This window comes from Gossypium hirsutum, chromosome D10, assembly GCF_007990345.1.
Source record: "Gossypium hirsutum isolate 1008001.06 chromosome D10, Gossypium_hirsutum_v2.1, whole genome shotgun sequence".
Taxonomy (NCBI): domain Eukaryota; kingdom Viridiplantae; phylum Streptophyta; class Magnoliopsida; order Malvales; family Malvaceae; genus Gossypium; species Gossypium hirsutum.
Genome location: NC_053446.1, coordinates 11,109,480 through 11,126,104, shown reverse-complemented (window position 1 = coordinate 11,126,104; position 16,625 = coordinate 11,109,480). Strand labels below are relative to the sequence as shown.

Below are 16,625 nucleotides of genomic sequence, written 5' to 3'. Positions count from 1 at the left end.
TCATTATTAATATATTAATCTTTTCAATGGAGATGTGTCCTAAACTCCGTTGCCATAAAATAGAGGAATCTTCATTTATAACACAACGTTTAATGCCAGTTTGAATGTGCATAACATTGTAAGTGGCATTAATTTACAAATTAAGAGAATAAAGACCATAAGATAAAACACTATTTCCAACAAGCTCAAATTTATAAAATAAACTGAAACCAGTGTTTGAAAAACTAAAACAATACCCAAAGGGTGTAAGTCTTGAAATAGAAACTAAATTTCTATAAAAAACTGGGTATATAAAAAGTCTTTTCTATAATTAAAACAAAATCACTCCTAAGCACTAATTTGCATGTTCCAATTTCTTCCACATGTGACTTCATCTTATTTCCTAAATAGATGTGTCACTTAGCTCCTACTGGTTCCCTCAAGTTTCTTAATCCCTATAAGGAAGTGAAGATATGGATTGTAGAACCAAAATCAATCCATCATGTGTTATAACTAACATCAATCATATTTGACTCAAAGCAAACAAGTAAGATTGATTTAATTTTCTTTTCAAGCTAGCTCTTAAACTTGACATAGTCCTTCTTTAAGTGTACCTTCTTTTTATAGAAAAAACACTTGGACTAGTTCTTTATGTCAACTTGGGGTTACATTTTGGCCTTCCCCTTTTGCTTGGCTTAGGTTGTCTTCTTTCTTTGAGTAACCGTTAGTATCTTTAGTATGAGTCTAGCCTTTTCTTGATCACACATGGTCAAAAGCTCATCAATAGACCACTTATCCTTATGTGTGTTATAAGATATCTTAAATGACCCATACTGAGGTGGAAGAGTATTCAATATAAAGTGCACCAAGAAAGATTCAAACATTTCATCCTCAAGTGCTCTCAATTGAGCTGCTAAATCTCTCATCTTGTTGATGTGATCACGTGCACCTTTCACGATAGTGAGCTTCATTGATGTGAACTTCATGATTAGGGTGCTGGCTAATGATTTTTAAGAAGTTTTAAACTATTTTTCAATAGTTGTTAATAATTCTTGGACATTCTCATAATGCTCAATTGAGTCACGAACATATTTCATAATGCTCAATTGAGTCACGAACATTAGCAGGAACCTTACTCTTTATGAACATGATACTTAAGCAATTAGATCGCTCCTATTTTTCATACAGAGCAATATCAACCTGAGTATTGGTTTCAGTAATATGTGGCTTGGATTTTCTTATGGCATAGTCAATATCCAAGTACCCCAAGTGGAGAATAATACTCTCCTTTTAGAACTTAAAGTTCTCACTAGTTAATTTAGGGATATCTACTCTATTATCATACATATTTACAGGTTGTAAAACTGCAAAATAAATGAACATACATGCTTAACAAAAATTTGAGGCAAACATAAATTATAATTTACCAATGCAAATTATGTAAATAATGAATCTAGTGTCATAACAATGCATGTGGGCTGAATTTTTAATTCAATTGGATCCAGTTTATGATAGAATTATTTACTATCCTTTTTGATAAAAAAACTTATTAGATTCATTTTTATAACTCATAAAAAGTCATCTAATAATTTTATCTATTATGCAATGGAATTTAATACATATGCTTTCTCTATGTGATTTTTAACTTTAATAATTTTATTTAACTAGAGATGCTATGACTAGTCTTTAACTAAATAAAATTAAGAAAACCACTTAACTAGATATTAATCCTTAAACTTTATTCAAGACTGTTGCTAAGCCATTATGTAACATCTATTGTCTATAAACCTTATAAGATCTTTACTACAATAAATAATTTAATTTAATTAAACCTTAAACTTTATTCATGATTGTTGCTAAGTCATTATGTAACATCTATTGTCTATAAACCTTATAAGATCTTTACGACAATAAATAATTTCATTTAATTAAAGTTGTTGTGGCTAATTTTCTAATCAAATAAAATTATTTGGATCTCTAGACATATATTCTAAAGTTTTATTACTAAATACCTCATGCAATAAGTCTAAAATTTTTATGCACCTAAAAAAATGTATGTAACTAATAACAACAAATTTCTAAAATTTTTCACTAAATTATTTATAACATAATTAATTTTAGAAATTTCACTTTAATAAAATCTAACGATTTTGCACAAAAGTTTGGAATAAAAATTCTCAAAAAATGTTTAAAAATAATTCAAAAAAAAAACATAGCATTGTTATTTCGAGAATTTTACAAAATTTTAAAACCGGACAAGGCAAAGATAAAACTTAACTCGGATACCAAATTTTAGTTCAAATTTTAAAAATTTCAAAATATAAATCTAATTTTTTTTAAAATTGTCATATTGTACTTGTTTACCACTTGCCCAAAGTTTTAAATTTTTCTTAAATATTGAAATTTTAAATTTCAAAACATCAAAACCAACTAAATAAATTGTTAAAAAAAATTTTATCCCTTGATAGTGATTTTTTTACTAAAATGTTGGAATTAATTAATTTGATCTCCTTCTAAAATTTAAAATTTTATTTTATGTTTCCAATTTAAAATCAAATTAAATAACTCATTTAATAATTTTCTACAAAACTCAATTTTTTATTATATAATCTTAAATCTTCCATGCTAAGTTAAAAGTAAAAAAAAGAAGAAAAAATCATTGTGATTAATTTAATTAATTAATTTTATCTTACATGCCAAACAAAATCCAGAATTATTTTCATCATTTTTTTACACAAAGGAAGAATGAGTAATTAATTTAATTAATTGTAAGGATTTTTCTTTGTTTTGGGGTTAATATGGAAGATTCGAGATTATATAATCAAAAGAAATTTAAATATTGTAAATAATTATCAAATATGAGTTATTTGAGATGATTTCATTTAGGATAATTTGAAAACATAAAATAAACTTTTAAAATTTGGAAGAAAAATACATTAATAAAATTAATTATTTTCAATATTATAGTAACAGATTGATTGACATTATTAAGAGATAAAAAATTCAACAATTTATTTAATTAATTTTGATGCATTGAATTTTAAAATTTTTAGATTGAAAAAAAAATAAATTTAGAATTCTTGGCAATGGGATAAACAAATATAGATTGACAAAATTTTAATGTATTATTTTAGTTTCTACCACTTTTTCACTTTAATCATTTTTTTTACTCGGATCAAGACTTAAAAAAAAATGATGACCAAAATAAAAGTGTAAACAAGATATGAACATAGTTTGGCGTGTACAATTAGCGGTTAATAATTTAATGTTTGGGTAACTAAAATGAAAGTGCCTTAAAAATTAAGTGACGGAATTGGAAAAATCTTTTTGAGTGACCAAAATAAAAGTGCCCTAAAATTTGGATGATGAGTTAAGTAATTTACCTTAATAATTTCTTTTTGTTGTTTTCTTCCCAAAGTGCTAGGGTGTGATAGTTTAATAAAAATAGTTAATGATAACATTTCAGAATTCATGTTGAATTCCAATCAAATTTCTGAGCCAATGAAGGGTAAGTCTTAAGAATAGGAAGTTTTTACTAGCACAAAGTTTGGACCATTTTGTCACGTGGTGATTCAAATTTTTTTTTTTTAATTTCTTGTGATTTATGGTTTGTTAAATTTTTGAAAGTTCGATTTTGTTTGGAATTTCATTGCATCTATTGTTCAAGTCATTGTTTTTACTGCCACAAGAGCAAGAAACTGTATAAAGACTCTATCTTTCTTTATAGTTAAGAGCAGCTATGTTAACAAGCCGTGGTCTCTTTTTCTCGGTAATAAAATTTTTCAGGGCTTTGTCTGTATGAGATCGAAGTTCTCGATTGCATTCTCCGTTTAGTGTATTTGAATATATGGCTTTCTTAAGCTTTATTTGTACGAGATTTTTATTCTCATTTTGCATATTGATTTTTGGATAAATACAATAAAATAATATCAAATTAAAGTAAAAAAAAGTTAGAACTTTTTTAACGACACTAAATTAAACCAGAGAGAGAAAGCACCTGCCTCACATAGCTGAAAATTTCAGTTTCACACAAAAAAGCATTTAGGAAGTTAAAGAAATAATTAAAAGGTGGTCCCTCGCCTTTTTCAATTTTTATATTGACTAAATTAGTCTCTTTAGAAAATAAAGCAGATTAATCTCTATTCTTTTTGAACAGTGACTAATTAAAGATAATTAATCACAATGTTGATATTTTTATCAATTAATATTATACATGATTTTTTATTGGGTAAACTACCGGAAGTTTTCGTTTTAGTTACATAACTAAAAAAGTTACAATTTGGTCATTGAACTATTCGAGAATTTTCATTTTAGTCACTGAGTTGTTAAGTGTTTTTTTTAGAATAAGTTTCGCCAGCGAGCTCCAAGTGATAATTCGATGATCAATACCCATTGACAAGTAGAAGAGCATACCATAGATCCAAGTCAATCTAATGGTTAGTGTCGAAAGAAAAAAGTTGTTTGAATTTTGGTTTACAAATTTGTGATGTCTTAAGTTGATTCATGAAAAAAATTGAACTGTAGAAAAGAAGAGGTGAGAGAGCTCTCAATTGGTGTAGACCGTGTGAATAGAGAAAACCATATAATATTTATTTTAACAACTAGGTGACTCAAATGAAAATTTTTGAATAGTTTGATGACCAAGTTGTAACTTTTTTAGTTAAGTGATCAAAATGAAAACTTACCCATTGTTTAGTGACCAATGGTGCAGTTTACCTTTTTTTTTATTAGTATAATAACCTATGTCTAAGTTCAAAAATCAGGAAAAAGAAAATTCAGAAGGAGTAAAACGCAAAAAATCCAAAATGTTTCGGAACATACTCACACAAAAGGTTTTTAGTTCTACGACAGTGATCTTTTTCCGAAAATCTTAGTTCAATGGCTTGCGCGAGTTGGCTCCACCTCCACTCTCCGTCTCTAACACGCGTTATCCTTCCCATTCTGCACCACCCCACCGCCTTCCTTCACCGGTTCAACATTTTCACTTCACCTGCTCGGTTCACTTCCTCGGTAAACCAAACCAATCCTCTTCTAACTCCGGTCCACGCACAAGCCAAGCGAGGTTTCTCTTCCAAAGACCACAAAATGGCTTCCGGTAAGTAAAGCGTCGATAAGAACCGGGTTTTCTTTGTAATTTACGCTTCTAAAGTTACATATTTTGTTTTGTTTTGTTTCGAAGCGGAGGATCTCCAGTTTGAGCCGCCGCTGAAAATAGTGGAGTATCCGGACCCCATATTGCGGAAGAGAAATAAACGAATAGACACTTTTGATGAGAATTTGAAGAAACTTGTCGATGAGATGTTCGACGTTATGTACAAGTAAGATTTTTATTTATTTATTTATTTATTTATTTTCTTTTGGCTATTACTTGTAATTATTAGCAACAATAATGACTAATCCAAATCTAAAATCCCAAATCCTTAAATAGGAGCTTAATACATGTTTAAGGGTACTCAAATCTACCTCCTTCAACCGTTGCTGTTGCAACAAATGCACAATGCGCTCGGGCATTTTTTTTTTAATTTTGTAAATTTTAAAATAAAGTCGTCTCATTTAAATTCTATTTAATTGTTTTCTTCTTACTTTTAGTTTTTTGATTAGATATACACATTCACCGATAAGAAAGGCATCACTCTTTAGAGTTGTTTATCATAATTATATATCTCAACCTACATATATTTATTTATTTCACTCAAGCAAACATTTTTGGTGGCTTGCAGTGGAGGCAATATAAGGGTTTTAGCGCGTTGATCTTTATAGTCGGAAAAATGTAAAACTTAGGTGTTTAAAGAATTCATGCAATTTTAATGTGAAAATTGGTTGGCTTTCATTTGTTGTAACAGAACTGATGGCATTGGTCTCTCAGCTCCACAAGTAGGAATTAATGTCCAACTGATGGTGTTTAATCCCGTTGGCGAGCGAGGTGAAGGGCAAGAAATCGTTCTTGTAAATCCGAGAGTTGCGAAATATTCAAAGAAGATGGTGCTGTTTAATGAAGGTTGCTTATCTTTTCCAAGAATCTATGCTGATGTTCAGGTACTTGCAGCACCTGCTTCTGTTTACTCTGTTGTTTCATTGCATATGCATTATTGTCAAGGCCTTAGCGCCAAACAGCAGAAGTGCCTCAGACCCTTTCAGAGGTATGTTTGATTAGGTGCATGCCTGGTGCGCCTAGGTCTGGTTTTTTGGTTAGGCAATGAGCAAAATCTTTAATACTCTTTGCCTTTTAATATTTGAATATTAAACAATTTATGTGAGACCATAAGGAAGAGAATTTATTGGTCAAAATAAAAAAAATTGCATGTTCTGTGAGTAAATTAGACCACTCTTTAAGGTTTGTTATCATGATTATACCTTATTATTTATATTAGATACACACATTGAAAAAATACGGACATAGGTATTGCTCCATATTTCATTCAGTCTAGTGCTGTTTTTGCACCCTGCACTTTGGGCAATATAAAAGTTGTCGGGTCTAGAGTGTGCCGTGCACCATTGACAACACCGATCATATGTACTTCTATATAATACATTGTCTCTTTGCTCACTTGCCTTTACTCGTATTTCTTTTCTTTTTTCTGCTTTCAGAGGCCAGAATCTGTAAAGATTGATGCACAAGATATTAATGGTGCGAGGTTTACAATTGATTTATCAGAGCTTCCCGCACGGGTTTTTCAACATGAATTTGACCATCTTCAGGTTCTTCCTTTTGTGTGATTGGTGATTATATTGTTCTTAATTGGTTAAGTGCTAGTCTAAGGAGATAGATCTTGTTTAGTTTTATATTGTTCATAAGGTAAGAATGTGCATAAACTAAGACAAGGCTGTTAATTACTTTCTTGCTATCTCGTGTTTGTTCCTGACTTCTGAGTACATCGGCCTTTACCCCCAAAATTCTACACTAGCCAAGCCTTGTCTCAAAATCCTAGAGTTAAAGCCTATCAAAACCTAGTTCTAGTAGTTGTTGTATTGGTAATGTTGTAACGGTATGTTCTTGTATTTTACCCTCTCGTATGGTGTTTTCTATATACTAGATGTGGGTAAAAAACTAATGTGTAAAAGTATATTTAAAGAAAATTTATTTAAAAATCAAATAAGGCTTTGGTTGAATGAAGCTCTGGAGATTATAGTGTACTAGGTTCAGATCCCACTATAAAAATATTTTATATTAAAATAAAAAGGCCTAAAGCATCCTCATATTGATATTTGATACTTTGTAAAACTAATGGGCTTTTAGTCATTTCCAAACTGAGTTGGTGTCCGTTTGATAATCATGTTTAAGTATTTCAGTATGCTCTAAATTTTTACCTGTTAATAATTTGTATTAAAAAGATTTTGGAATATTCATGTATTCATGTTGTCTTTGAATTATTTTTTAAACTATCACTAAATTCCTTTTCCAACTATGACTCTTGCATTTGCAGGGGATTTTGTTTTTTGACAGAATGACTGACGAAGTTCTTGACAGCATTTGCAAACAGTTAGAGGTTAGTACAAACTTCTATATTAATAAAAAAAAATTTATTACTTGGATTTAGACGTGAGTCTTTGATAGGGTTTGTGTTTGACAAAGACATTCATTTCTTCATTTTGTTCTTTAATGTTAGTAGAGGAGTTTTAGAGGGTTATATCCCATACCTTTTGTTTTATGTGTCGACACGTATACTTAAAAGTAAAATGAAGAGTAGAACAAATAGCATGACCCTGAAGACTGTCCTTTCTCAATTGTATTGGTTGTTCTGTTACCCTTAAGATATGTTATGAAGAATAAACTATTAGATTTCACACCTTTTTTGTCTTAGTATGACCTTTTATATATTCATGTGAGTGTGTTTGATAGAGGTTCACTTGACTATATTTATTTCTTTCTAAGTTTTTTTATGTATTTAGAGGGTTGTCAAGGAGTTATATCCATATACTTATGCCTTGATATGTGTTGGATACGGTGTTGGTACTGCAAGGAAAATAAAGACTCGGAATAAAATTATACCATAATATTATCTAACCATGACCTTCAAGATTAAACTTCTTTGAGACCTGTTGGATGATACTGATCTAATTTGCAGGAATTAGAAAAGAAATATGAAAATAAGACTGGACTCCCCAGCCCTGAAAAGGTAGAAACTCGAAAAAGGAAGAAAGCCGGTGTTGGTTTTGGAAAATCATGAATCTGCTCTCACCAGTCATGTAAGTTTCATATTAAACAGAAAATAATAAAACCTTTGATCAGATTTTGTTGTTAGGTTACTTGGACTCTGATCTGAGTGTTCAAGTATGAGTATATATCCAACACAAGTATGTTCATTTTTTCCCCACGATTTACATGTAGTTGGAGAATCATATCCTCACACTCATATTTGGACACACCATGGACACGGGTATCGATCACAAGCACTTCAAGGAAAATGAAAAGTCGAAACTATCATAGTTTGTTGTCATCTTATCTTACCTTTAATCTTTACTGTATGTTGTGTGTTAAGGTGCTTATTAGTCTACGTAACGCAGCAAAATGATGGTGTTGAAGCTGAAGTGCAAATGGAGATTGTTAGCTTAAGTATGAAAACCATTGAATTTTTAGGTTCAGTTAATGATTTAGCAAATACCAAGAAATTACTCTTCTTGGCTTGTTAATTGAGAATTGGGAAAAAAAAATGGTCTCCATACATCGTCGTTCTTTTTTATTTATTTTTAGGCATTGTATTATATTCTTTTTTCCTATCATAACCATATTTATATAAATTTTGATGTATTATTAGTTTTTTCCTCGTCATATTTGCAGTGTGTAATCTTCTTTCAGATTTTGTCTTTTTGGGGAGAGATGTGATTGGCAGCACCTCAAACCTGGCACCTGACTAAAGGGTCAACTAAGAGCTCCGACTGCTTACTCTATAGGATAGTTGGCGATTTTGGGCTCAAGCATTGTACAATTTTGGACAAGATATAAAAATTCAAATATTTCGAACATAAACATAAATATGGAGGATATTAAAATTAAAAAAAATAATTAAACATATAAATACATCATATTTACAATAATACTAAATGATTTATAATTGTTTATCATGGTATTGTCATTAATTGTGCATATTAAAATATAAATATATTGAACAAATCAAAATGAAGTTTTCGTTTAATGATAAAATTAGGGTTTTACCAATTCAATTAATGTGAGTTTAAATTTCATTATATGTATATAATTATTTTTATTGGTTTTTGTTAAAATAAAAAGATAAAAGTATCATTGAATAATATGATTTATTTTAATTATTAAAAGATATTTTTATAATTTTTTTAATCGAATTGGTGCTTGGTTGATTCGTGATATCAACTTAATCAAACGCTTAAATAATAGTATAGATTAAAATAATTTAATAAACATGAAATGGGTTGAAATTTTTGTATTGAAATGATTTAAATTGAATTTTTTAACATTTTAGAGCGATTAAAATGCAATTCTTAAAAAAAAAAAAAGTTAAACCAGTCATTAATAATGTTTGAGAAGGATTGAAGTTGCAGTTATACCCGCATTATATTGAAGTTTACAGCTTTATATTATATTTAAAATATACGAATATAGAGGTATCAGATAAAACATGCATTCCCAAGGCTTTGGTCCTCCACCGGTCTTCCGCCTCTCGCAGCCGGTAGTAAAGAGTTTTAAAATCCTAAATCTTAAATTAAAATGATCTTCCATTGCTTTTAAAAACAAAAAAACAAAACTATATTGGAAAAAACTCTAGGAAATGATATCTTAAATTTCAAGCCCTTCAATTACACCAAAACTTGATCCAAGTAAAGTAACATGGTTTCTGCGCTCGAAAAATGGCTAAACAGCACCCAACACTTAAACATTTAATTCAATTCTTGATGCATGAATAAACCTATTCAAGAATAGAACTAATGAGAAAGGAAGAAAACTTGTTTAACCGAAAAAACTCGAAACCGACAAATTTCGATCCAATCCAATTCAATCGGATTTGATTTTTTTTTTGAAAATCGGGTTCGGAGCGAGATGAAGCTAATTTTGTTTTTAAAAATTGTCGGGTCGAGTATTTGGGTTTAGAGTAAATCCACCTGCCCCAAGAAATTTCCAAAATTACACTTATTTATTTACTTATGATTTATCCCCTAAATGATTTTAAAGACTGGAACTTTATGTACCTACCTGATTTCTGTGGTGGTTGTTAGCGGTGCTAGTTGAAATTTGAAATTGCAAAATTGGATCCTTGAAAGGGGCATAAACTCGTAGAAACGAACCAAATGATTCGTATGTGGCCATTTATAGATATCAATATTGTATTTGCCTAGCGCTATTTACACGGAGCCATTGTATAAACTCACCTATTGTACCCAAGTAAATAGCTTTAAACGTATTATATAAATTCATCTACTGCACTATTGTTCGTACTTTCTCAAATAATGGCTCCAAAGTTTTGATATAAATCTCAATAGATTCAGTTTTAGCACAGCAACTAACATATTATCAAGTAAGCACATAAAATTTGTCAGGTCAGAATCGAATTTTTAATAAAATTTTGGAGTCGAATCAGAATATAACGAAAGATTTGGTTAATTTGAAGCAATAAATTGAAATAAATTTCGGGTCAGATTGAAATCGAGTTTTTTTTAAAATGTCAGAGTCAGAGGACGGGAGTAGAGCTTTGGGTCGAGATGGGCGCAGACAAAAATCCGCCACACCCTACCCCGTTACCATTACTAAGTAGAACTTGTTCATGACCCAAACTATCCATCCAAGCGAAGATTTAAACAAAAATACTCGAAAAACGGACAAAGGCAAAAAAACTTAAGCCCGACTAAAAAAGAGCCAAGCCTTCCAACAAATATACAATGAACATAAGTGGCTTGATTTATCTACATACAAATAAGAGCTTTGAAGCTCATATTTTAAACCGAGTCCGACTTAAATAAACATAAATAATATCAATATTATATATAAGCCTGAATCTATAATACCTCGTCTCTCGCGCATATGACATCCACAATAACAAACAGACCAAAAGTAGGACAGCTTACACAGCATAAAGATACAAAATTTTCACCATCCATGTAAAAAGGAGACCCATGTTATCCGGGTTCTTTATTATTATTTAGTATACTTATTTGACATGAGTGAGGACATCAAATATAAAAACCCTTTTTTAAAGGAAAAATGAACATGCATTGATGCATGTTTATATCCTACAGCCACCCCCGACTCTAGCTAACATATAGCTGGAGACTACAAAATGTACCAGTTTCATAAAAATGTACATCCAATTGATTCCAAAGTGCTCTTGGCATTTCAAGAATAGGTTCAACATTCAGTTTGTGGTTTATGCCTTGTCATGCGCCATAAAAAATGTCTTCAAATGTTGGAAATTACCTGAACAACTTAATGTAAGTGTCTACTTGCACAGAGCTGGTTCCTGAAGCTTCAAGTCAAGATTTACGGCAACAGCATCAATGAATTCTTCCGTGTTCAAGTAAAACTCTCTAGTTACCCTGAATTCATAAGTACCGAGTTAACTATAAGGTCATACGTTATTTTTGGGTCACTAAATGTTAACAGACATATAACTTTTTAAAGAAGACATATACATCAGGTGGTTGGTGCAGGTAAGGAAGAACCATCTGACGAAAGATCAGATTATGGGGATGAAATTCACCTATATTATTCTAAATCATCATTTTTCTTGGAGTACTCATGTTTGACACCCATGTCAGATGCATATTTGGACAAGGGTATGGGGGATGACCCTCCAAATATCATCCCAATACATGGAAAACTTATAACAAAATTGAAAAAGCCCGTGTAGGACACATATCCGTATTCAACACTCAGTCACCCTGAGACTAAGTAACATAGAAGTTCAAATAAGAAACATCAGCAATGGAAAAATCATACAACGAGAGTAACATACTTGGGTCCATGGGTTAAAATGGCAAGATCCTTCGTCATTTTTCCTGCCTCAACTGTCTCGATGCAAGCAGCCTCTAACTTCTGAACAAAGTCCAGCAACATTTCATTTTTATCTAGTTTAGCTCTGCATGGGAATTACATGGAAGTTAAAAAAAATAAAAAAACTAATTCCAATAATGATAATAATACTTAGACAAACACTAGGATAAATCAATTGAAGGCACTCATATGTTTCTTTCCCAAAACCTTAATGTAAAATAATGATAATAATACTCAGACAAAAACTAGGATAAATCAATTGAAGGCACTCATATGTTTCTTTCCCAAAACCTTAATGTAAAATAAAGGAAAAGAAACAAGGAGTTCAGTTGGAACAAATACAGAAAAAAAAATTCCAAGAGGAAGCTGAATCACTTTCCTTGAAAGCATAAGAAATATAAAATACCTGTGCTCCAGCCCTCTTGTCCATGCAAATATGGAAGCAATGCTGTTTGTACTGGTTTCTTGTCCCTTTTGATGTAGCCTGAAATGTCGTGTTACAGTCCCATGAGCTGCCTCAGCTTCTAGTGTCTTCCCATCAGATGACAGCTGTGGAATTAGTGGTTACAAAGATTTGCATCATTCAATGGCCAAAATGAAGAAGTTAATACAGAAAGATGAGAAACGAAGTCAATTGATACAAACCAACACAGAAGTCATCAGGCCCAAAGAACCAAATCCTGCATATGGCAAAAATACGTTTAGACTCCAGAAAAAAAAAAAAAGAAGATAATTTCAAACTTGAGCGCTGATTTGTAAATGATTAAGCTCATTAACATGAAGACTATATCCATTTAAATCAGTAGGCATTTCAAAAACAGAAACAGAAAATGTATGATTTATTATATTAATGGACAATCCATAGAAGTAAATTATTACTATCCCTTTTAATTTTTTTTGTGTGTGCGTGTGTGCGCATGCTTGTCATATATGATAAAAAGCTTTCAACATAAATAGCACCTTGAGCAAGTAGATCACTTTGGACATCTCCATCATAATTTTTACAAGCCCAAACATATCCCCCTTCACTTTTTACGGCATACGCCACCATGTCATCAATCAGTCGATGTTCATACCTAGACAAAAAATCCATCAAATATTTCACATATCTAAACAGAAAACTTAAGCATACATTCCCTTGAATGCAAGAACCAAACCATATAGAATTTTCTTCAAACTTGTCCTTCCAGTTTTGTTCATACACCTCCTGGAATATGTCCTTAAACCTGTAATAAACTTCGTAAGATAAGAATTCAGCAGTTCTTCCGCAAATAAAAAATCAGAGTAACCTTGAATAAAGAGTCCAATATTGTAGGACATTCAGGGGAAACGGAAAATGAATAGTGAAAACATCACCTGCCATCATACTTCTTCAGAATAGTGTTTTTTGTGCTCAGGTAAAGAGGCCACTTCTTTGAAAAAGCCAATGACATAGAGGACTGAGCAAAAGCATGAATTGACTGAACAATCACAAAATGACAATTAAATTAATTAATCAATCAAAAGGATGCAAACTTATACATGTAAATATATATCTACACATGCACTACATTCATATTGGAAAAATGAACACAAATTTTACAAACCTCGTCCACATTATACATAGCAAGTGCTACACCAGGTCCTTTAAAGTTATAGACATCAAGCTCCACTGGCTTGTCTCCACCTTCTGGGACTAAAGATGGAAAAAAGGCAATACAGTTACAATCTTAAGAAATAAGATTTTTCTAGACTAAGTCAATGGCACCATGCCAAGCATGTAGGTTAATCAGCTCACCAAAAACCATCTTGAGCTTTCCTGGTCCAGTAATCACTGTATCAGTGGCACGATACTGATCACCAAAGGCATGTCTGCCAATACATATGGGTTTCTTCCAACCTATATAACAGGGAGAAAAAGTTCACAGTAGCTTTCCACGATATTTCAGATTATTGTCAATCTGAAGAAATCCTTACCAGGAACAATTCTTGGTATATTCCTGCATAGGATAGGTTCACGAAAGACGGTACCTACAAAAAGAAGCAACCCTTCAATTAAAAGGACTGAATATACAAGGAAAAGACATCAGTGAAATGCGGAAGAATTACAGCTAAGCATCATAATTCATCTGTTCTAAATACAGTGGATAGATGATTTAAAATCTTATTTCAGCACACATCCACCAATGACTGGTTATGGAAGACAAACCTTTCAAACTTAAGGATACTATTTAAACAACTAAAGGAAATCAAATCAATTCATGCATGATGCCAACTATTCAACATTTATCCCGGAAATGAGAATACAATGAGATTATTTCGAAAGACAAACCGTTTAAGATGTTTCTAATTGTTCCATTAGGACTTCTCCACATAGATTTCAGCCCAAATTCTTTTACTCTCGTCTCATCTGCACAATAAACATAACCTAACTTTAGTGTGATAAAAAGCTGAAGAATTAAAAAAAAAATCACCTTAGATGCTTTATATACAAGGAAACACATCAATCTGCAAGACTCATAAATCATAAAAAAGCAAAAGAATGACTAACCAGGAGTGATTGTGGCACATTTGATGGCAACATTATACCTGAAAGAAAACAAGACATTCTTTACAGCTGCAGGTTTCAAGGCGTGAATAAAGAAAATATAACATTCTTGAAAACTTCAATCTTCATTTTCCTAAAACCATTGCAAAAACATTTAGCGTCCATTTGATATGAAGGAAAGAAAGGGTTAAGGAAAGTAAAGGTTTTTGATCTACTGATTGAGAGGCATAACATGTACTATTTTGCAACTAAACCATGATACTAGAAAATTTCCTTCCACTGTTCCCTCTTTCCAAAGATAGATAATCTTATTCTTCCCGACATAAAAAATAAATAAATATTCCATCAAATACTAAAATAAGAACCCACTGAGCCTATGTTGTTTCAACTCTTCATTTTTCTTTAACATATGTATTTGACACCTGTATTTGACGCTCTGAATCCTCTAAATACATGGGAAAACTTGAAAAAAATGAAAATACCTAAGTCTAACACTTATCCAATTTGACACCGACATCCAAGCCCTAATAACATAGCTATGAAGAACTCTCTCTTAGATCACCTCACCCCAGGCAAAGCTCCTTCCATAATCCAGACTCAATCCGATAAGTATAACTCAGCAAAATGCAAAATCACCATCATTAGTATTACCATATTTTACTGTAAATTCTCTTTCACTTGACATGATAATGCTATCTTAATGCAGACCCAATCTCTACAAAAACATATTATACCATTTATCAGTCATGTTAAAAATGCAATTCTAGTATTCTACATACCCAAGATTTTGTCATCCATTGCCTCAAAATATCTAAATACCAATCTTGTCTTCCTTTTCTTGAAATATCCGTGATTGACAACAGTATTTGATTATTTGTCCCATATCGTAATATAGTATGAGGATATGAACCTACAAGGTCTCTCATAATACAATAATTTTTTTTAAAGAAAAATTGAACATACCCGACATTCACACTAAAATTAATACTATAACAACATAAAAAACCATTAGTTATTATTATAACAACATGGCAAAGCTCATGTCTAAAAAGCCTGGTAAAAAAGACTACTCACTTTAGAGCTGCTTCAGCACTTTCAACTGTAACTTTGTCATCAGTCGCATCACGATTCAATATCCCTAAATCAAAGTATTTCACGTCCAAATTCAAATAAGGGAATATAAGCTGCAATTAAACAAACAAGCACTGATTAACCACTAGCTATTAATAGTTCTGGAAATGTGAAAAGAAATTCATATTCATACTTTGTCTTTTATCAAACTCCAAATAATCCTCGTCATTTCATCACCTAATTATTAAAAAGAAAAAAAATCAAGCAAAAATAATAGTAAAAAGGAACAAGAAGAAAATGTAATCCAAAAAGTCCACATTAGGCGGATTTTTAATAAGATTGTTGTACCGTCCATTTCGACGATCGGATTTAGAACTTGAACTTTATCGAATCCACTCGAAGAAGCGAAACACCGAAGGGAAATGGCGCGTGGGAAGCGAGGCGAGAAAACGAGTTGGTTGTTGAGAACTCCATTGCTGAAGAATCTAGAAGGAAGACGAGAGGTAGGGTTGTTGCTTCTGAGGGCGAGAATCGAAGAAGAAGATGACAACATGGTAGAGGAGGCAGGTGAAGAGGAGCTAGCACCGAGTCGGACACGGAGAGCCTGCTTTAGCATTTCTTCTTTTACTGTGCGTTTAAACGCGGCTCTCTTTTTAAAGAGAGCGTTTTGCCGTATTCTATTTTGTGTAAATTACACCAGTACTTACTTAATTAATAAAGATTAATTTTAATCAAATAAATAATTTGACCATCAATTGAACCTGTTGATATGATTTTGTTTTTGTTTAAACATTAAATTCAATTCTAAAAAACCTCACAAATCATAAATCTAAAATAATAATAATAATAATAATAAATGCAAAAACAATTACGAATAGGATGATTACTATATCAATTCATATCATCAAAGATAGAGATGGATATAACAAATCACTAGGTGTGATAGTTTTCGTTAAAAGAAATGACAATGCAATTGGAATATTGGGTCAATGAATGGTTATGGGATGTAGAGTCCAATGAAATTTGCCAAGTTAAATCATGCAAAAAAAAGGAAGAGAAGAGGACACAACAATACGAGTCATGGTTAAG

The 16,625-nt window shown here is 31.5% G+C and overlaps 2 protein-coding genes across 7 annotated transcripts; one reads left to right on the top strand and one right to left on the bottom strand.

The window, feature by feature from the left end:
- Positions 1–4,740: 4,740 nt before the first annotated feature.
- Positions 4,741–8,994, top strand: LOC107914239 (peptide deformylase 1B, chloroplastic/mitochondrial). 6 transcript variants are annotated; one of them, XR_001688741.2, is made up of 8 exons: positions 4,810–5,074; positions 5,159–5,297; positions 5,823–6,015; positions 6,568–6,678; positions 7,404–7,466; positions 8,046–8,166; positions 8,309–8,357; positions 8,460–8,749. XR_001688741.2 is itself a non-coding variant. In XM_016843084.2 (7 exons), exons 1-6 carry the CDS (start codon positions 4,858–4,860, stop codon positions 8,145–8,147), a joined length of 825 nt encoding a protein of 274 aa, XP_016698573.1. In that variant the 5' UTR covers positions 4,741–4,857; the 3' UTR covers positions 8,148–8,166; positions 8,309–8,994. The 6 variants fall into 6 exon arrangements, 4 of the variants coding, with proteins under 4 accessions (XP_016698573.1, XP_016698576.1, XP_016698574.1 ...); XR_001688740.2 differs by lacking the exon at positions 8,460–8,749 and adding an exon at positions 8,759–8,994 and having other exon boundaries at positions 4,829–5,074; XM_016843084.2 differs by having other exon boundaries at positions 4,741–5,074; positions 8,309–8,994.
- Positions 8,995–11,047: 2,053 nt separating this feature from the next.
- Positions 11,048–16,216, bottom strand: LOC107914238 (isocitrate dehydrogenase [NADP], chloroplastic/mitochondrial). The gene is made up of 15 exons (XM_016843082.2): positions 15,885–16,216; positions 15,730–15,773; positions 15,540–15,649; positions 14,469–14,506; positions 14,250–14,327; positions 13,895–13,948; positions 13,716–13,817; positions 13,525–13,613; positions 13,295–13,398; positions 13,096–13,164; positions 12,899–13,014; positions 12,584–12,618; positions 12,345–12,487; positions 11,901–12,023; positions 11,048–11,481 (listed from the first exon to the last, which is right to left on the bottom strand). Exons 1-15 carry the CDS (start codon positions 16,150–16,152, stop codon positions 11,385–11,387), a joined length of 1,470 nt encoding a protein of 489 aa, XP_016698571.1. The 5' UTR covers positions 16,153–16,216; the 3' UTR covers positions 11,048–11,384.
- Positions 16,217–16,625: the final 409 nt, after the last annotated feature.

Bases quoted from the DNA above. Each gene is read 5' to 3' on its own strand.
- LOC107914239 (XM_016843084.2), top strand. From the start codon at position 4,858: ATGGCTTGCGCGAGTTGGCTCCACCTCCACTCTCCGTCTCTAACACGC. The intron at 5,075-5,158 runs GTAAGTAAAGCG...TTTGTTTCGAAG, and splicing joins AGACCACAAAATGGCTTCCG to CGGAGGATCTCCAGTTTGAG. The intron at 5,298-5,822 runs GTAAGATTTTTA...TTGTTGTAACAG, and splicing joins ATGTTCGACGTTATGTACAA to AACTGATGGCATTGGTCTCT.
- LOC107914238 (XM_016843082.2), bottom strand. From the start codon at position 16,152: ATGCTAAAGCAGGCTCTCCGTGTCCGACTCGGTGCTAGCTCCTCTTCA. The intron at 15,774-15,884 runs GTACAACAATCT...TTTAATAATTAG, and splicing joins TCCGATCGTCGAAATGGACG to GTGATGAAATGACGAGGATT. The intron at 13,399-13,524 runs GTTTGTAAAATT...GTGATTGTTCAG, and splicing joins CTATGTATAATGTGGACGAG to TCAATTCATGCTTTTGCTCA.